The sequence below is a fragment of the Glandiceps talaboti genome, chromosome 4, assembly GCF_964340395.1.
Source record: "Glandiceps talaboti chromosome 4, keGlaTala1.1, whole genome shotgun sequence".
NCBI lineage: Eukaryota > Metazoa > Hemichordata > Enteropneusta > Spengelidae > Glandiceps > Glandiceps talaboti.
The window spans coordinates 8,490,890-8,513,492 of record NC_135552.1 but is presented as its reverse complement, the minus strand read 5'-3'; the positions used below and the strand labels follow the sequence as shown (position 1 = coordinate 8,513,492).

At 35.2% G+C, this 22,603-nt stretch overlaps 1 protein-coding gene across 1 annotated transcript; it reads left to right on the top strand.

Moving 5' to 3' along the window:
- Positions 1 to 222: 222 nt before the first annotated feature.
- Positions 223 to 21,028, top strand: LOC144433541 (ATP-binding cassette sub-family C member 9-like). Its single transcript, XM_078121851.1, has 30 exons — positions 223 to 1,039; positions 2,304 to 2,540; positions 3,794 to 3,985; positions 4,493 to 4,645; positions 5,471 to 5,626; positions 6,353 to 6,487; positions 6,901 to 7,063; positions 7,495 to 7,535; positions 7,677 to 7,961; positions 8,961 to 9,125; positions 9,800 to 9,878; positions 10,310 to 10,415; positions 10,850 to 10,948; positions 11,224 to 11,389; positions 11,652 to 11,789; positions 12,192 to 12,411; positions 12,600 to 12,808; positions 13,470 to 13,709; positions 14,346 to 14,503; positions 14,772 to 14,864; positions 15,027 to 15,129; positions 15,615 to 15,728; positions 16,006 to 16,117; positions 16,466 to 16,596; positions 17,375 to 17,453; positions 17,875 to 17,983; positions 18,481 to 18,584; positions 19,093 to 19,226; positions 19,717 to 19,779; positions 20,319 to 21,028. The coding sequence occupies exons 1-30, from the start codon at positions 458 to 460 to the stop codon at positions 20,457 to 20,459; spliced, it is 4,707 nt and encodes a 1,568-aa protein (XP_077977977.1). The 5' UTR covers positions 223 to 457; the 3' UTR covers positions 20,460 to 21,028.
- Positions 21,029 to 22,603: the final 1,575 nt, after the last annotated feature.

The window sequence follows — 22,603 nt, the reverse complement described above, 5'->3', positions numbered from 1 at the left end:
GATCATATACCTTTCACGGTGGAGGGTCTACGGGGAAACACACGGGAAGACCCGTCAACAAATCTACGAATCGTGTCGTTTTTCAGTATCAGTATAATAAATACACAAATTGAAGAAAAAAATGGCTGATGGTCGACGGTTTTAACGATGGTTTTGTAGGTTTGTACTGTAAACAAATAGGCTTAAGGTTATGTATATAATACTATTCCCTTATAGGAAACAGCTATACTCGTGGAACATTCAGTGCCACCCAGTAAATTTGAATTATGGAACTGAATTTCAATCTGAATCCAGCAGATGGCTTCACTGTTTCAAGGTTCGAAGGTTAAAGGTTTTGTTTTGTGAGAGTGACCTTAATTTAAATCACATGCTTCGTCACAACAACAGCCGCAGCCTAGCTGGGCGTCCACATCAGAGACGGTAAAAATTACACTGTTCGTCTACTGTAATACGTATAATGGCGAACTTGTCAGTCGTCCACCTGAATTGGTTTTGTGGAGACAATTCATCGGACTACGATCAGCTGAGTATATGCAAAGCCGATGCTCTCAGTGTGTGCGTTCATGGAGTCTTTCTGATACTGGCTTCATTCGTACTCGCTGTCCTCGGATGTTGTACGAGTGTACGTAGCTACCACTCCAACAGTATAATACACTTCCCGGGTCACTACAGTAAATGGATATTGTCAATGCTACTATGGCTAGTACTACTGTGTGCCGTTGGGGAGGGGATAATGACAGACCTATCCAGAAACACAGTGACACAACCCCACCAATATATCCCCCAAACACTTGCCATCACAAATGGTATAATGTGTTTAGTATATTACCATCATATGGAATATTGGAACAAACCTGGAATGTCGTGGTTGTTATTTCTATGCTGGATGTCATCCATTACTACAGAAAGTTTAAGACTTGTAGTTTTAATTGAACAAATAGGATTTGATATAAACATTCTACGATTTGGTATTATTATGGTCAGTATTGCACTGTATGGATTATGTCTGGTGATTGAAATCAATGTGATACGAACCAAGGTAAGTTTTTTGAATGATACCCTACAGCTTTGTTCATCTGCCAATTTGTATTGAAGGCCAAGGCTTCAATCCTAGGTTCTCGCATAAGCTTAGTGTTATCTTATCAGTGAAATCATGCGATTACATAGGATCATTCTTTTGTCCTGGATCAACTTGTTTCTAAAGCTCTGTCATACATTTTCACACCTAAATTTAGGAGCTTCCTAATCCAAAAATGTTATACGAAAAGAACATAAAAATTATGCAAACGTGGCGGCGTACAATTAAAAGCTGACAATTGGTGACATATATGTTCTCTTGTTATCTTCACCTATTCGTCCAACTACCATCCTATGTTGTGTACTAAACACGTCAGGTCAGACAGGTCAGATTTGTTTAAACGATCGTGACACAATTTTGGGGACACATATCGCAACACAATCAACATTAAATACCTTTTCTGTTCAATAACCTATCCAAGGTCCAACACGAACTCGTAGACTTCGATCGGAGTTGAGTCAATTTGGGACTGCCCACCATTGTTATAGTTGTCAATGGTTGCTCATCCGATAGTGACACAACATAACACCTTTACTGAGTTTTTCACGAAAGAAATAATGATAAATGGTACCATTGACAAATCACAGCTGATCTATATCTTTAATCAAACCGGTCACCCAATTATTGTAACCGTCTGACCCATACTCTGCCTGTCTGTCTGTCTGTCTGTCTGTCTGTCTGTCTGTCTGTCTGTCTGTCTGTCTGTCTGTCTGTCTGTCTGTCTGTCTGTCTGTCTGTCTGTCTGTCTGTCTGTCTGTACGTACGTATGTACGTCTGTCTGTCTGTCTGTCTGTCTGTTTGTCTGTCCACTATCTGTAAATACTCCATAGTGGTCTGAGGTAAAGCGCATAGTATAATTGTACGATATTCTGATGTAAACGGGTAGGCCTATGTCCTTATTATGGCACATACGATAACGAAATAAACTGACGCAATATCATGTGTACAAAATAATACGTTATCTAGTATGCTGTAGCTTGCCTTTTAAAATACCGTGTGTAAAAAATGAAAAATGATTTAATGTAATATTGTTCTCTCCTATTCCAAATGCAAATACGCTATTTCCAGACAGCAAGCGAAGTTTTTTTTTCATTATTTTAGGCATTTCAGTTCCAATCCGTCAAGTACGCGCTAGTTTTGGAAAGAAATGAACTTAGAAATGAAAGATGACGATTTTTCAATTTAATTTGTATAATTCACAAAGTATGTTTTATTCTTTCTGTAGGTGTTTGGTTGTATGTACCAAGAACAGCCTTACCCATGTGATCTCAAAAAGAAAAATATGCATTATATGTTTGCATATACTAACCTGTTATCTCAAACATTTTACTGGTGTATGAACTGGTTATTTGCCATGGGATACAGACGACCGTTAGAAATATCAGACCTAGGTTGCCTACCAGAGGAGTTTGAATCAAAATTTCAGTACAAAAAATTCCAAATTTCATATCAAAAAGAAAAGGTAAGATTGAGGTAGAGATTCATCGTCGCAAAAAACTAAAGACCTTTTTACGGCAACTATACAAGCGGCGTTGTATTATTTTTCGTTGGGTGATGGTGGAGAAGTATGCCCTCAGACTGGCCCTCTGAGAATGGTAGAGTTAATCTATATTTCATTACAACAACCAAAACTTAAACATATTTATTTGCCTCACTTACACAATCATAACCATACCGCCTGAAACAAAGCGTCATCCGTCTCGAAATTTCACAAACTTGAGCTACATTTCAAAAAAATCTGAAGAATACGAACGGTATTGTGGGAAATTATGTTGTGAGATCACCAAATAATTTATATTATAGCATTCAGCTAAGATAATGGTAGCTCACACAAAGAAAATGTACTTTTTGTCAAGTAGGACGATGAATTATCGAAATATTAGGAACATCTTTAAAATCAAGTCAAACGATCAAATGTCGAAATGTTAGTTACGATCTTTGTCAAGCGAGACGCCCATCTGTGGCAATGTTAGTAATATTTTGGACGAGCTAGACTAACTCACTTTTTTCAGATGATGTGATTTTTATCGTAGTTTGTATTAACCACAATACATACCCTTACATATTTAACGATTTGTCAAAAATAGACTGTGTCGATCTACCATGTTGATAAAATTTACAACGATATTCTAATTATATCCAGCATAACATATTGTAACACATCTGTTTCCCTCCACATAAAAACGTTCTGGACTGCAGATCAATAAACCATTAAACTGTGTTTGAATAAACAAGGCTGGTGCTTGCTTTAAGTGTTTACAAGAAATAAAACATAGGCGAAGTTAAAACCTTATAAAAATTATGAAAATTTAGTAATAAAATCAAGAGATCTTTCAACATATTTACTTTGAAACATGATATGATGCATCGTCAGTATAGGGTATAATAATATAATGTGGTGTAATGTAATGTAATGTAATGTAATGTAATGTAATGTAATGTAATGTAATGTAATGTAATGTAATGTAATGCAACATAAAATAATGTATTGTATCATTCTATATAGCTAGTGACATGTTAAATATTGTAGTGTAGTAAATTGTATCATTGTATCGTATTGCACTTTTCATATTATTACAACAAATCACTGTGTTGTATTGTACAAAATTGTATCATATGTAATCTACAACATTACGTCATCCTAGCATAATCATTATAATTGTCGATGATTCGTCTGCTTCTGTTCTCATTTGTTTATTTGCATACTGTCGATAGGAACGAGCTGATGAACGAAATACCAAGGTATCTTTGTGGAGAACCTATAAAGCTACATACGGATGTAGTCTTTTGTTAGCAGCTGTCTTGGGTGTTATTAGTGCAACGTTTGGATTCATTCCAGCACTGTCCATAGGCTGGACGGTATCCTACGCCACTAACTATTACTATGGCTATCTCAGTGAAGACTATGTAAGTTTCTACACTGGTATATGAACAAATTCTTGATGTGTTCACGCTGAGCAAATTTCTCATGTTTTTCCGTAGGTCCACCGCTCTCACTTACGTTTTTATATTGTTAGTCCAGGATATGCTGATGGGCGGTGAGAGCAGGGGACCCACAGAGGAAGAAGGTCACAGCACTTTCGAAAATTTGGGGAAGTTTGCTCAGCGTGGACGACAATGTTGCAACTTAGCTATGAATGAATACATAGAAAATATAATGACAGAAGGAGGGCAAATCTTAAATTTGGACCCTTTCGGTAGTAAAGTGCAATTGATGTGATATTGTGTCTAAAACCAGTTAGACCTTCTCTGTCACATGCGGTCTTCCTATTTATATTTTAGAATTTATTTTTAAAAGCGCATTTCAGTCCATAATAGAGTTTAGATTAGTGGTAGTGTGACTTTAATCGTGTATGTTGGTGATTTGATTACACCATAAATATCTATCCATACCATCTATTTCTGCATGTTTAGGAGACTCCAATGGTTACAGTATTCGAGTTCTTCAGTAATGGTTTCGTGCTACTGGTTGTTATCTTTATAACCATTCTTCTACAACGGTGTATTTATAATTTAGGTGCATATATTACCACGATGAAATCAGTTCAACTTCGTGCAGCTTTACAGGTGGGTGAACGGATTGGTATATATATATATATATATATATATATATATATATATATATATATATATATATATATATATATATATATATATATATATATATATATATATATATATATAGGTACACACGGGTAGTTGAAACTGCGATGATTGGGTGTATTCTTATTTCATGATTTCCTCTCATTTGTTTATCAGCACTGTCAAAATACTACCAAACAAGAAAGACTATAGAGTTTCGATTAAGCGGCACGACGTCTTTTACATCCCAGACGACATTTTTGTTAATATACAAACAATATACAGGCACTGATTTTGCGAACACATCCCACAGTGCACTAGTGCTATTGATTTATGTTCACAGTGAGATAAAATGTATCATTATATATGCTGGCGCGCTGTCAGTGTCTGTATTTTATTATTTGTAATTTGTAACAAAAATTGTTTGAGACGCAAACAACATTGTACCACCTATTTGAAACTCTATAGTCACTCTGGTTTGGTAGTATTTGGCGCCTATAGTTGAAAAAACAATATATACGTAGCAATATATCGAACTCTTTGTTAGAGTTTAACAGAAAAGGAAATATATGATGACCGTTTTTTTTTTCAATATTTAATCAATATTTACAAAAAATGTCTGACGCCATTTCGTTTCAGTTATTGTTAGTTTTATATAAAAAGATATAAATCATTTGGTTTCTTTGTGCCGCTGAACACTTCGATAGTGGAGTCTTGTCACCTACTGTGACTTCTTTTTATGCGTCTTCATAATAATATAAATTTGATGTTTTTTATGTCATGTGACATTTATTACTATTTGTGTTGCAGACATTTACCTATGAGAAGTCGTTAAATCTTTCATCGTGGAGTTTATCCAGCGGACAGATGACAATAGGACAAATAACTAATCATATGTCGGTAGATGTAATATCTGTACAAACGTTCACAATGCTGGTTGTATCTGTCCTGTCGATGCCATATCAGGTAGGTCGAAACATAAGGTGTTATTGACTTGGCAAAATTTGTCAAATATTGAACTTGTTTTGATGCGTTTCTAAACAATTTAGACTGTATTTTAATCCTCTTTCTAACGGGGGGGGGGGTGGTGGTGGGGGGGTGGTGGTGGTGGTGGTGGTAGGGGGCTATTTATTATATACAAAAACTAGAAATAGGGAATAACAGGATTAAGCTCTGTGATGAGATGGGAACAATTATCAAAGTTCCAAAACCTGAATTAACCTATAATAATAAAGAGTAATAGAAATAGTAATTGTGTAAGTTCCTATAACACGACCCTGCGCAGCTTTTCCGTACCACCCCTCCCCCCTAAACGTTTTCATGAAGTTTGAAAATTTCATGAAATGGCATGAAAATGTTGAAAAAAAATATACAAAGTTACAGACTTACTCCCCCGCCTCCACGTCACCACCCATCACCATGGCGACAAATACCAGCCATTGAATATCGACCTTATCTGTTTGTGAAATGTATCTATTCAACAACAACAATTTCCTTTTGACCTTTCTGGTAAGGATAATATTCTTTGGGGTGTAAGGGGGGGGGGGTACGGTTAGTTTTGTGCATATAAACTCAGAACATACTGATTCTTCTATATCAATTATACAGTCATGTGCACTGTTTCTTATTATCATCAATGATGATGTAATAATGATGACGTAATCGTTATTCCCAATAACTTGTCTTTGACAGATAGTGGTACTTATAATATTACTGTATTTTGAACTCGGCGTGGCTGGAATTATTGGTTGTGCCATATTTCTAGTTGCTACACCAATACAATATCGGATCATTAAAAGCATGGCCAAGGTACAGAGGCGTGTAATGGTGAGTCGGAATTTCTCTATGTTCATTATTCTGTTAGATCTCACAGATTTAGAGGAGAAAGATGCCATATTTGAAATGGTAAAGTTTGAAGTTCTGTAATCATGCTTTTACTTGGCTATATGATTTACGAGTTTGAGTGTTCGCCTCCGACGGACTGAAAGACACAAGATGGTAGTAGGGGTTACAAAGTAAAGACCGCAACAAAGATTTGACATATAGACGAATAATCACATGAAACATATATTTACTGTATGAAGTATAACACACAACGTTGTCGATCGTGTTTGTATCTTGTGAAACAAATGATGTATCGTTGTACTTTCGTAAAATATTTGGTTTTGGTCCGAAAGCAAGTATTTTACAAACTCTTTAATGAGTTAAGTAATGGTAAACGCAATTTTGTTCAATTTCAGAGGTTTTCTGACGAACGTCTTAAAAAATCCAATGAATTATTACAAGGTATGAAATTACTAAAATTACAAGGTTGGGAAGAAATGTTCTGTTCAGCTATAGAAGTTGTACGTGCCAATGAGATCACACAGCTCCTTAAAGTCAGTGCGCATACTATATGTACAAGTAAGTAACATCTTAACATAGTGCTTATTACCCCAAGTGACTGATAAATGTTTGAATATATATATATATATATATATATATATATATATATATATATATATATATATATATATATATATATATATATATATATATATATATATATTGTACTATTGCGCTCTGCCACTGCGGTATAGAGCACTGTCTTAGCAGATTGATACTCACCGAGTTATATATATATATATATATATATATATATATATATATATATATATATATATATATATATATATATATATATATATATATATATATAACTCGGTGAGTATCAATCTGTATATATACATGACTGTATATATATATACATGGATATATATATCCATGTTATAACCTAATGTTAGCAAACTTTGCAAATCGTATTAATATTAAGTTTTCTTTTCGATTCCTTCCAGTTTTGTTAACACAAGCCCTGCCAGTTATCGTTACGTTTATTGTAAGTACGAATTCATATTAATATATCGTAGGGTGGGTGGGTGAGTGGGGTGGGTGGAGGGATGGAATGTTATCACTTGTGGGTGGAGGGATGGAATGACATCACTTGTACATTTACACGTTCGTTTTTTCCCTTCTCTAGTCCTTTGCAGTGTATTCAAAAACCAGTGACACACCTCTGACTCCAGACGTGGTATTTGCATCGCTAGCTCTGTTCGCCCAACTTACCAACTGGCCCTTGTTCATGGTACCACTGTTCGCGTCAGCTTTCGTGAACGCACTAGTTTCCACCAATAGACTCGAAAAATTCTTTGCTGCTGGTGAGTTAGAGGTATTAGACAACGGAAGACCTGCACCTAGTAAAGGATTTCACGATTTACAAGGAGACAATTATGGTGACGATGCTGACCACGGCGACGATATGGAGGTAAGTATGAAAGTTACCAGTAATAGGGAAGATTTTCAATTTCCCTTGAAATGTACTCAAAGACAGTACTATATACTATGTAAATTTAGTAATTGTTAACGTCACATTTACATTCGACTAACAACACGAACTGTGAACAATATCACTCATTCTCAGACTATTTTGTTCATTTTAATGCTTGTAGACCCTGTGTAGTCGAAACGTTGATGAAATAAAGTTTTGAAAAGCAGACTAAGAGATTTGTTGACTTCTTTTTATCAAACCTAGTTCCACGAAGCAGTTAGTATCATTAGTTGTATACAGTGGATAATGATCCATCAAGAGTTATTTTTTGACTAAAACCTTAGAACGTGAGTAATAGTACATCATGCTGGTACAAAATGGATTTCCTATTGGACATGGAACCAGTGGGTGCCTAGTTTAAAGCATTTATGATTCGGATAAATATTTTGGATATAATATACATTATGTACCTAGTGATAATGCTGTGCCATGATTCGCTAGAATCAGTCACGTGATAGGAAAATAGAATGACTATTTCCCTAGGGAAATAGTTCCATCAACTATTACATGGTCACATGACCACCGTGAGTTCACAGCAGGTCAAAATGGCAGCTTCTGATGATGTCGTCTGCCACCGCCAGTTCACAGCATGAGGTATATTATAAAACACATATTGCCTGGCCTATATTCGGGCTATATATCACTCGTTCATTACCCCCTCGTGACTGTGAGATACCAGAATCACATGCTATTTCCCTCGGCCTTCGGCCTCGGGAAATAGCATGTGATTCTGGTATCTCACAGTCACGAGGGGGTAATGAACGAGTGATATATAGCCCGAATATAGGCCAGGCAATATGTGTTCAATATGCTAAAGAGCGAACTACCGATGGCATATTTGAATAAATATTGGAATATGTTACTGACCGACTTGAATTTGCACCTAGCAAAGGGCTCACATAATTTCTGATATTGGTTATTCTCTCCGTACTATAGATAGATGATGAAGATGAGTACGGTCACTTGACCAGTAAAAACACTGATAGATTGATACCAGACCGTAAAGATCATCGTTATGGAACGTTTAATAATGAAGTAGAAAGCTCACTGATGACGTCATCGTCAAATGTTCCACATATCCCGGATGACGTAGCTGTGAAGGTACTTTGAACAACTTTCTGTATTTGAAGCGAATACACCCACGTCATGTATGTTTAAGATCAATTAGTATGACTTGTTCCTCGTGTTTGTTTAAACATACAGTAAAAAGATGAACATAAAAGCCACCTGGACTACTACAGCTAGCTAATAGTACATATAAACAAGTTACCATATTTCTCATTACCCGTTCTCCATTCATCAACATACAGCCATTCACTTGAAACAAGGGTAAAAGCCCCTATACATTTACAGGAGATGTTTGGCATACGTTGGGCCTTGTAATGTTTAACTTATATTCGTAATTTTAGACTACGTTTGAGAATCGAAGTTATCTAGTTTCATTCATGAAATGCACGATCACCTTGGCAACATACACCACATAATTTCTTCACAATATGATATATAATTTGTAGGATTGTAATATGATACTGAAATATCATTGACTGTGAATAATTTTGGGAGATGTTCAAAATGTTAGTACAATTAAAATCACGAGACCTGAAACAAGACATCGTCTGGATTGACAAAAATCTTACTAACTCATCTACATTTTATTGTCTAAAAACATCTCACCAACAGTGTAACATTTTATTGTCTGGTTCAACAAAAATATTACCAACCGAGATATTTGTTGAGCCAGACGATAAAGTCGTGCGATATCTTTGCTATCATAGATTGTTGACTGTAACTGTTCATGGGATATTGATGTACCCGTGCCTATATTGACTGATATCACCGTAGACATCTTGGCAGGTAATAACATATTTATCACCCTCTTTATTCTATATAACTACAGAATAGAGCACATGATCAGTTTTATGACAACCGTATTAATTTCCACCAACTGTAAATTCATTGGAGTTCCCAATTTTGGGGTATTTTCATAATTATACATGACGATGGTTTTATCATACATAATCATGAATGGAAAGAAACTCGAATCCTTATACAATCTTCAAGAGTTTTAAAAAAGTGCGACAACATTGTTTGGAGAGACAGCATGTTACTTTGAAGGCTTGATTGACAACAGCAAACTCTTCCCCGACTGAATAACATAATATATCATAATAATAAAGCTTGTCACGTTTAGCTAATATCTTTGAAACGTGCTGGAATTCTATTATATATACTAGTATCATCTACGGTAGATCTATGTATTGATTGTCATCTTTTGTCTTTCAAAGGAAAATTGACCATGGTAGTTGGTTTAGTGGGAAGTGGAAAGTCGTCTTTGATGTCGGCGATATTAGGGGAAATGGCGATCATATCTGGTACTCTGCAGTTTAATAGGTAAGGGATTGAAACGTACTTCCAATACAATACATGAACACTCCACGCTTCCCACTATGCCTACACTAAATCGCGTTACAAGGTCGATAATTGATCACAACATATTAACACACCACAATATGATTATTATGCCAAATTAAACATGTACTCACCTATGAAATATATGGCGACATTGGTTCTGTTCATCGGGCATCTGTCTTACAGATAGCCATTTTAATTTTACAGCTCTGAGACTAAAATGTCTTCTTTCCTAAACCAAAATACCGACTTTCTTACTGTAACATTAACAATGTTTATATGAACGTGTTATTTTGAAATTTCCCTTTAGTTCGATGACTTGATACAGCCCGTTGCTATAATGGTATATTAACCAGTTATAGCATTACTTATCATACAGTGTGATTGCTTGATATATTTGTTTCATTGGTGAACAGGAATAAAAGCTCAGTAGCCTATGTACCCCAGAAACCATGGCTACAGAATGCAAGGTTCAAAGAAAACATTATTTTTGGCAAAGAATTTGAACTGACGAGGTATAGTAAAATTCGTTCTTGTTCCATCTTACCTGCGTTACTTTGAGGTCTTTATTCAAGTGATCAGTGAATGTCAAACTTCTCAGATGTACACCTCTTCTGAAGAAATGCTTACTTCGCGGTGGTTTATACGTCGTTGCCATCCAGTTGCCTTGTGAATGAAAATTCCTCTACCCGCAGAGCTTTGAACGCTATGTATAAATGGTAAACTTTGCAAAGCTTGGCTGTTGACCGACAATGCCAATATACAGTAATCGTATTTCTTGCACGTGTAGGTACCAGACAGTGATAGAAGCATGTGCTTTACAACCTGACATTGATATCTTACCAGCTGGTGACATGACAGAGATTGGTGAGAAGGGTATCAACCTCAGTGGAGGACAGAAACAACGAGTCAGTGTTGCCAGGGCTTTGTACAGTAAAGCAGATATTGTTTTAATGGTAAGTGGTAGCATGAAATGCATTTTTTGGCAAAAATCATTCAAATGAAAGTGCCACCTACAACCAGAGATAGAATTCTATGTCCGGTGTTTGAGATCTGTCTCGGAAATATAGTTTTGTGCATGTTTACAATCGGACTCTTGTAAATGTTACACATCAAATTTTGAATAACCAAACACCAAGCAGATGCTTTGTACAAATACATTGCATGTACATTGGACATTATTATATTGATACTTTATGAATTGTATTCTTTATCTAGGATGACCCCTTATCAGCCCTGGATGTCCATGTAGGGTCACATCTTCTAGAACAAGGAATAATGGATTTTTTGAAGAAGGAAAACAGGACAGTAGTACTTGTAACGCACCAAATACAGTATTTAGACTATGCAGATAAGGTAGGAATCATTTCTATATAGTATGTTGCATCTATGTAATGAATGTTTCTTTGTTATCACTTTGTCTTATTATGTATTAACACACACACACACACACACACACACACACACACACACACACACTGTCATGTACCATTTATTATGGTTTTTTTTACAGTTATCAGTGTGTGTGTGTGTGTATGTGTGTGTGTGTGTGTGTGTGTGTGTGTGTGTGTGTGTGTGTGTAATTTAAAGTCCATTTGTGAGATTCATAATGAATATACTCACAGACTTGAGTCAGACCAACTATGCAACTATGTGATTGCTTCCAGCACTTTGCTACTATACAGTGTATAGCTAACAGTTCAAACTGTGAAATACAAATAAAATGCATACCCAAGTACTTAGTGATTGATCTTTCAGGTAATTGTAATGGACAATGGTAGAATCTATTCTCAAGGAGATCTTCAGGAAATCCAGAAACAAGATCCATCGGGATACTCAGACTTGAAGAAAAAGATAGAATTGAGTGCATCGGAGATAGACAGTGAATCAGACGAAGACAAGACACTGGAAATGCAACGTCAAAGTCTCATCAAACAAGTGAAAAATATAGAAAAAGAGGAAAAGAAAATGAAGAATGGTAAGTTCATAATGTTTATTTAGCACATGGACATCTTCGCAGCTAATACAGAATCATACATACAAAATTGCCCATGTGCAATATACACCTGAATGAATTGATTCCTTTAGTATGACATGGCTTTCTGGCCCCATTTGTGTTTGCATAATGTGTTATAGTGTGCAGCAACGTTTGTTTTGCATCCTCAGCCGCTACCGGTAAATTGATTCGGAGAGAAGAACGTGAGAAAGGGTCTGTTTCTTGGAGGGTTTATCTCGCCTACGGCAAGGCAATAAAGCTGCCATTGGTTCTTCTGCTGTTGGTAATATTCATCGTGCAGGGAACTGTTCATATCTTTACCAATTTCTGGTTGTCCGTGTGGTCGGAAACTGGTATGAATGTTGGTAATGCAACTCAGGTAAGTTGGTAAACGTTATTATAGTCAACATAAAATTATTAGATAATAATGGCTTGGGCTTTCTGGACAACATTGTATATCCACTGGTTCTTCCAAAGTGTAGTCTTTATAGAATCTATTATGACATGTAAGGGAATCATTTCAGCTACCTGTTTGGAACGATACAGCTGGTTTGATGTAATATAGTAACTTTCAAGTAGCCCTCAGACAGAAACATCTTCAAGCAGTCATGCCTGTAACAAGACTTGGTATGTGATTTCGAATACTGGTCATCACGCATGTAACTACACAGTCTGTCCACTGACAAGTTATCGACTGCATTCTGAACACACGTCTTCATCCGTATTTTCGTCATAGATATGTCATACCACGGTGTACTTTGCTATCGGATACCTCGTCATAGTCACGTGAGCTGTATAGCAAACATGAAAGGACACGCGTAGCCAACAAGTCACGTGCTTGCTTTATTAATAAGCTTACATAAGTTATAGTCGAGAAATCTTTCTATGGCAGACGGGAGTCCATAGTGAGATACCGAATGAAGATCTTACAACTGAGGGAGGCGTAAATTTTGAGGTTTGGTGTAATTCAGTGGGGACAAGATTGGTTGGGAAACTACTTCATACAAACTCATCACTTTATTTCTTTGTTAACTTTATAGGAGGAACAAGACGACGAACTCGATTATTACCTGCGAGGTTATGCGGCACTATCATTTAGTTATGTTGCCATAGCAATTGTTGCTACAACTTGTCAGATTATATTTTTCATACTCGCTGCCAAACGTCTTCATATGTCATTGCTACGTAATATAATCCACGCTCCAATGAGATTCTTCGACACAACACCAATTGGTCGTGTTCTGAACCGATTATCGAATGACACACAGATTATCGATCAGGTTAGTTCATTTTGAAGTGCTTTGAACCACTACTCTACCGCAACTCATGATATACGTTAATAGTCACGTCAAAAAATATTGGGAATAATTTCAAAGAGGAAATTGAGTTCTCTAATTGATATTTGAATGAAACAAGCTTACCTTTTGAACTAGCCAATTTTGCTTTCTAAGTTTATGTGACAAACTGACAGTCTCAAACTTTCTATAACGTTCGTCACTGACAAATGTGTAGTAATTAGATATTATTACCCAATAGTTTTCTTAGTTCAGCCAGGCAAAATACGAGTGACCTAAGGGGCCCTTGTCAATCCATAGGTCACTCGTATTTTTCGGCTGAATGAAGAAAAATATTGTGGAATAATATAATTATACCATCACCATTAATATAAAAAGAACTGGGGAACGTACTCTCAATTTTGAGCATTCTGACTCAGATTTAGAAAACAGCAAAACCAATGACGTAGACACCAGTTGTGGTGACAAAGACGCGTAAAACGACCAGAGTAGATATTCCATACTTTTTGTACATGGTGTAATGAATCAAATGGGTACACTATGCTTGTTTCTTTACCGTATAAAAGGAGCTTAAACTTCTGGACCAAACTAATGCAGATTGTGTACATAATTTTTTTTCAGAGGTTATGGTTGACAATGAATACGATAATGAACTGCACGTTTCAAAGTCTCACGGCTTTAGTCGTCAATGCAGTTGTCACACCAATATTTCTTGCAGTGGTTGCCCCCGCTGTGGTTTCTTATTTCGCAGTGATGAAATATTTCATATCCACTTCAAGGTAAGTGTCAGTAACAAGACATCAAGTCTTAGGATACAGGAAATACCAAAATAAATGTAGATAGCGCTATCGATTGCACCTTTGCTTCTCTCTCGAAAAAAACAACAACTATTCAATTATAATTGTTAGGTTACTGTATAATACTATTCCACTAGTTAGGGAGGAAAATATCCAGTCAAAAAATAGATTTCTCAGGTACATGACAATGGACAGGTTCACTGTAACATGAATGTTTTCTAATACTAAAGTCCTTTATTTGTCATTGAAGAGAATTGAAACGTCTTGACAGCATAGCTGCTTCACCGGTTTTCGCCCATTTTTCGGAAACTCTTGGAGGACTGTCAACCATCAGAGCATACAGGTTAGTTAGTTGGAAATTCTCTTTCAGAAGTTAAGCAAGAATTATAATATCAATATTACTACAATATAGCTACAATGATGTAGAATAACAATGTAGAATTTCTTTACTAGTATTTTAGATTAAGAATTCAATATCCTGTGTCAGTTCACAAAATTGCAGCAGAGATGAAAACAGATTCAAAAAGAGTTTACTTCATCGACTTGACGTCAACAACTTATCTCAGGTATACATACATACTAGTAACAAGTGGTTGCAGGTTCGTCTGGTAAGTGATAGAATAAAAATCTCCCAATATGCTACAGAATTTTATGCCTATTCGACACGTCATAGCGACATGTATTAAAAACAATTATGAAATGATAAAAATCATTGAGGGGACTGGGCAAAAATACTTTAATGTGTTCAATGTGTGCAATTTGTGTGATCATATAACACATTAATTAAACCCAATGTAGTTAGAAAAAGTAAACCTTGCACAAGGATTTTAACCGATTGATTTTAAGGTAATTTTTTGTAATATTATCTTTATACAGTATTCATTTTTTGATGCTGTTGTATTATTATAGTGGTTTGATAAATATAAATTAAAGATAAATATAAATTAAAATTACATAACAACTTGATTTCGACCACTGGAGTATTAGTGTACATCCTGGCAACAGAATTGACGTATATTAGTACTTTTTATCAACGACATCATATTCATTAGCATAATTTATTCATATATACTTGACTGTTCTTACCTCACAGCATTTCATTGGTGGAGTGATAGTGTTCATATCAGGATTAACAAGTCTTCTGACCCTTGTACTCAGTGACATTGAACCGAGTTTAGTTGGCCTCGCCCTGACCTATGCATACTCCGTAAGTAGAGTTGTGAATTTACTATTAATAATATATACATATATGATGTAGACTAGTAATATACATAAAATCATGCTCGATGAAAATTGATATCAGTACGTTTAAAATGTAATTGTGGTGAATGTGACAAAACATAAAACCATTAGAAATGTGAAGTTTGGATGTAGGACTGAATTTGTATTCGACGTGAGGAAAATCAACATGAATGATTCTACAAATGTATGTGTTTTGAAAGTTTGTTTTTGATTAATCGTTGCATTCCACTTTTGTAATCCAGATGTATGGTTACATGGCAACTTTAGTTGTACAACTTGGTGAGATGGAGATACAAATGAATGCTGTAGAACGTGTTGAATACTATACTCAGGTGGAGGGTGAAGAATATCGAGGTATGAATCACAACAAAAGTATTGTTATACCTCAAGATAAATTTGATATGCCATGAATAGATATATCTTCAACAGTATACACACCATTCCTGTGTGTACCTTTCCTTGGTGTCGTGATCGCGAAAACGTTCTATGGTCAAGTATTGCCAACATAAAACTTTTTGTCGTAGGACAAACATAACAATACATCACAAAATAGGTTTCAGAACTTGTATAGCGTAATATATGGTTGCATAGTTATGTTAAGTTTTTTTTCAATTCTTTTCAAGAAATGATACCAATTTGAAGAATGATAAAAGATAATACTTATGATAAGATTAATGGACTTCATTTCGATTACTTTGTCAGGAACATATACACCACCATCAGACTGGCCAAATGAAGGTGACATTAAAATAGAAAATATCTCAGTACGATACGCTGAAGATTTAGATCCAGTTCTTCAAGATATCAATATCCATTTCCAAGGTGGACAGAAGGTAAGCATGTTATTTTGGTTATCATTCAGACTTTGTTCTGCAGATGTATATAACTCTGACAAGGTATATATTGGTAAAATAATGGTTTGTCCCTCTCGTATAAATATGTCCTTATTTGGCAAAGATTTCTTTCTCGTACAGATATTTCCTTATTTGGCAGAAATTTATTTCCAGTCCAATATGCCTTTATTTGGCAGAGGTTTCGTTCTGTCATACCAATATGCCCATATTTGGAAGTGGATAGTGAGACTACGATTTCTTTCTTCAGCAGCATACAATACATAAGGTGCGATTGTGTAGTGCATTAGGATCGCATAGTGTCGTAGGAATTGTAGATTTAACCGTGTATCCCTATTATAGTAACAGTTATGAGATATGTCATCAGTCAACTAAATGGCGTGAAGGCTAACTTAAGTCTTATATTGTTACTCGCCGTCTCTTAGCGAGCCTGATAAAATTATGTGAAGTCTTTTGTCGTATAGCCGTTTGCTTCAAATTGAATGTGATGCCATTTCAAACACCAGGTTACAAGATCAAACTAACTCTTTTTTGAATGAGGATCTTCGGTACGATGATGCTTCCTTGATGTAATTGATTTTACTTTTAATAACACAACAGAAAAAAACCAAACCGTGTTTTTTCCAGTGAGGAAAGATAATTAATAAATCATAAAGCTGGCTACACTGCAGTGTAACCTCATTCTGAAATATTGATTAAGTATTTATCCTTCACATAAATTCTCTTAATAAGTTGGGTAAAAATGCAATATTGTTTTCAGATTGGGATTTGCGGACGAACCGGAAGTGGTAAATCCTCGCTTACCCTCGCTGTGTTCAGGATGATTGATACATATAAAGGTATATATTATGTGTATATGTACTGTATGTTTTAGAAGAGCAATGAATCGGCAATTGGTGGCTGCAGATATTTCCATGGAAGGTTATCATTAAGATATGGAAGGATAGTGTACAAACATTTCGTACACAACTTCATAATCTCACACATTTATCATCTCAGAACCTCGTACATTAATGGTATTTCTATAAAGGGCAAATGTGGTAATTACAGTGTACCTTTGTGCCTTGAATTGTATTATACAGCATGGAACATTTGCTTTAGCTTTCACTAAGTTACGATACTTTTTATCTTTGAAAGTAAGCTTACACCTGTTAGTTGGGATTCCATTTTGAAATGCTAAATTCGAAAGTGTGATTGCAAAATTCTGTGGTGCTTCACGACGGCTATTATCATATTGTTACAATAATTATCCATTTGCAGGTTCTATTTATATTGACGACATCAACATAGCCCATATACCTTTGCTAAAGGTTCGAAATCGACTTTCAATAATACCACAAGATCCAGTACTTTTCAGGGGTACTATAAGGTACGACTACATTGTACTACACAGCGTGTTGTGAGACGTGTTCAATAGAGTACGGTTAACGATACCCCTTACATTTAAGTAGCCGATAAATTAAGATTAAGAAGTTCATTTCCAATTCTTATATTCCATCTTAGAACACTACAGTCATCGTCGTAAAACCACTAGCCTATTTACGGCGGCGCTTAAGAGACATACCCTTCGCACCTTCACAGTAGAATAATTATACTCTGGCTTACCAGAACTATTACAGTGGTCTCTGATTCAATATATACAGGACGTTTCTTTGCTTTGAATGTGCAATTGCAAACCCCAAAATCTACATTTCAGTCCATATATGTAGTATCGTGTTTTTGAAAACAGCTAACGTTTAATGAGAAAGTTTACTTTTGTACCTTGTAACTAAGTCGTCGTTTACAGTCATAAATAACATATCTGTATTTCCAGCATATTTTCTATAATGTTAATCCTGTTTCTATTAATTGTAACACTTATACTAGATACAATCTGGACCCATATGGAGTACGAACTGATGACGAATTGTGGGAAGCATTGGAAATCGCTCAAATGAAAACAACTGTATTTGATCTGAACGGACAGTTAGGTATGTAATCTCAAAGAACAGTTTATTCTCGGAATTCAATAATCATAAAATATACTAGTGTCTGCAGTGTGTAAACGATGTTGTGCCTTGTGTGTTTTTTAAGAGGAAAACTGAAGGTGTCCATCTTTTTGTCACTGAAATCACTCATCAGTCGAATAAGATGTGCATGCTGAAAATGTTCAATTGCTAAGGCTTCTTAATTTCATTTTCATGATAGTCATATTCAAGAAAGATGACATGTCACTCATTAGTGATTCAACCTCGCTTTTGAATAACGATATAGTGTAATTTTTGCAGAATTTATGGCCATTTAGCTATGACATAAGCTTACAAGGCATATTGCGATACAACTGTGTTGTACTATAAACTAAAATAATTATAAATGCATTCTTCGATAAATATGGTTTTCAAATGCAGTTATGCTGGTCACTACCTTTATCAGTTATACCTGCAATATAACGGCTTCTTCCAATACTTCATTTTAAATCATTCTCTCTTTGTTTTAAAGATGCACAAGTTTCTGAAGAAGGTGACAACTTCAGTGTTGGACAAAGACAGTTATTTTGTTTGGCTAGGGCGTTCTTAAGAAATACTAGAATTCTTATTATGGATGAAGCCACGGCATCAATTGACATGAAAACGGTACGATAGTTTTTGGATAATACGTAGCCTGCAGTAATGTTGTCGGAAATTACATTTTCTTACCCACAGTAACAGCTTGGACACACCATTACGTAATATTCTGATTGAAGCATTGCTATGGTTATTTATTGATATCTTTTGATATCTTTACTTTGAGATAATTATAATGCGACAGATGCCATAAACATGCTATGACAAATAACGTGTTGAACTATTAATGTGTTTGGACAAGTGATGTGAAAATAATAATAACAATAATAATAATAATGTTATTCTTTTATACGGCGCTATCCCACAAGTTGTTCAACTTTCGATTATAACCCCTGGCACGGACCTCTAGTGACAGGACGACCTTTTTATTTACACATTATCTGACTTCCTCAGCTTCCTTGGAAGCATACGCCATGTGTGATGTGTTGTTTGTCACGTGTACTGATTTGGCATGTGTTATGATTGACATAATTAGAAAATATTTAATTTTGTCATACAGGACGGTATTCTTAAGACAGTCATACAGACGGCATTTGCAGGCACCACAGTGATTACCATCGCCGTAAGTATAATTACATGATTAGATATTAATTTGCCTGAAGTACATTATATAGAATACATCAATTCAAAGTCATATCTTCATGTACATTTGATTGACTATATACAGAAGCACGCCGGAGATTCTTATCCACTACCAGAATCATTCATTGCTTGTACACGTTCATTTTAATTACCGTATTGAAGATATTTATAAGCATTTAATTACTGCAACTTGAAGAAATGCCGGCGTCCAGTTTACAGCAACACACAGTTATGTAAACAGTTAGTCTTCTTTCCCAAGTTGGATTTTAGGTAACAATTTTATTGCAAAAAAGTCAATTTTACTTATAGAATTGGCCAGCCTCATGCATGTGCCTGTAGTGTCACAACATTTTTCAGGTAACACGTTCACTTTTCTTTCTTTCTTTCTTTCTTTCTTTCTTTCTTTCTTTCTTTCTTTCTTTCTTTCTTTCTTTCTTTCTTTCTTTCTTTCTTTCTTTCTTTCTTTCTTTCTTTCTTTCTTTCTTTCTTTCTTTCTTTCTTCATCTCTTTATATAACAGCATCGTATAACAACCATAATGGATTCTGACATGGTACTGGTGTTAAGTGATGGTAGAGTTGCAGAATATGATACACCACAGAATCTACTTAGTAAAAAGGACAGCATGTTTTCATCACTGGTTAAAGGAACCATGTCTTAAACGAAGGAGATAGCATATTTACTATGTAAGAAGATGAAACCTTAACAACACAAAGATGAATTTGACAGAAAGCAAAAAAAGAATTTACTGAATGTAAACTCAGTTTTCTCTGGTGTGACTAAGATCGAATGTTAGATATCATAATTCTTGAAATATGATTGTTGATATAACCCAGAATATATCAGGCACTTTTTATTTTCAAAGAAAACCAAGTCTTGATATGAAAAAGTTTATGATGACAAACTATATCGTTTGATAAGAAAAGCTAAACGTGAAAAGTGCAATGTTGGCGAAGTCAAAAAGAATAATTAAACTGTCTTACGACGGTATAAACCTAGTAAATGACACGGGTTGGGTTTATAAGATTTTAAGTGAAATTACTTAGCTAAAACATCGATTAAACTTATCTGGTGTAATGTTTGCCTTCAATGATATTACAATTGTTTTCTGCCTTTTGTTAGAACAGTTGATTGTATATTCGGAATTTCCTCGATATTTTGTATTGCGTATACAAATTACGTCATCGGGTTTTTACTATTTACCACAATATAAGTGCAATCAGATTCCAAATAGCATACTTGACTTTCACAGTAAAATGTTAACTTTGTTTGTTTTTCAAGCTGCTAATATGTGCAATGTTTAATATAAGCTTAGTTTGACTACAGCTCTGTTTTAGGGTATACGAACTTTATTAACATATTAACGGTATAGAGATAAATTACTTGTAATAAGTGAAGTTTATTATTTATATTTGAATGTATATTTTACTATGAAACCCTAGAGACTATAGACTTTCAAATCGAAGGCACATTTTGTTTGTTTGTTTGTTTGTTGTATTTTTTTACATCTGGCACAACCTTTTTATTACGAATTACACAAACAAAATATACACAGTGATAGCGCGCACGCAAATTAGATGTCACGTGTATTTCTGTTCACTGTGTTTCAGTTTTCCTTGTTTCCTCTGACAGTGATGTTGATTTATGTTGACAGTTTGATAAACTGTGTCATTGTTTATGCTTACGCGCTATCAGCGTCTTTATTTTGTTTTTGTGTAATTTGTCTACAAAACCTTATGTGAGATGTAAAAAAGACATCGTGCCGCCTACGGAAACTCGATAGGCATTCTAGTTTGGTAGTAAGAGATATTCTCTTTGATGTTTAGCATCACTTTAATCTAAAGTATCGTTCACTCACTCACTCACTCACTCACTCACTCACTCACTGATTTTATGGCCGTGGTTATGAGCAATCGTTTACAAAAACAGTGTACAACGATTCATAGCCTACGGACTTCGAGAAGCGGTGCCTTCATTATAGCAAGAACTACATCACTCAATTATGAAACTCATTGATTTACAATAATTACAGCCAAAATTGCTCAGGTGGCGTCTAAAAATAATTAACACACAAAATCACTCAGGCTGCGTCTATTTTGTCATGCTTAATGGCTTAAAAGTCTACCAAACAAACGGTGTATACACACATGTCAGTTAACCTCTAACATAGTTTGATGAAATGTATTTGATATATTTTGATATGAACACTTAGTGTAGTAAGTAGTAAGTAAGCAGTAAGCTTACTTTTTGTGATCCCAAGAACTTCGACTCTATTTGTCATAGTGTACATAAGGATCTTTGTTCTATTGGAGTCAGGTATAAAGAAAACCACAATTACGAAATAAAGATTGGAGATTGGTGAGAATTACACCGATCCCTCGGGGCAGTTTTATCGAAAGTGCCTTAACGACATACTCTACCTTCGGAAATGGCGATGATCGTTACATTATATACAGGTGTACTTTTTCTAATGGTAAGAAATAAATACACCATCACTGAATAATTTTCGAAATGTCTCTGCTTGTTTGTAATATTTGCATTGATATTATGTACCTTGTCAAATTATGAGCTTATTTGTCTTTTGGCTCAAACATTTCTGAAAGATAATTTGAAACAATAATCTGTCAATACATGTTTTATGGCTATCGATCACCACCAAGTGACTTTAAACAGACGTAGCTTCATTAACTTGTGAAACAACTAAAGACGCCAATTTAAATAGAGTACATTGATGTACAGTGCCAAAGTACTTGAATGCCATATGTTTGGGTTAATATTGGTTTCCCTATTTCAGAAGCTAAAGAC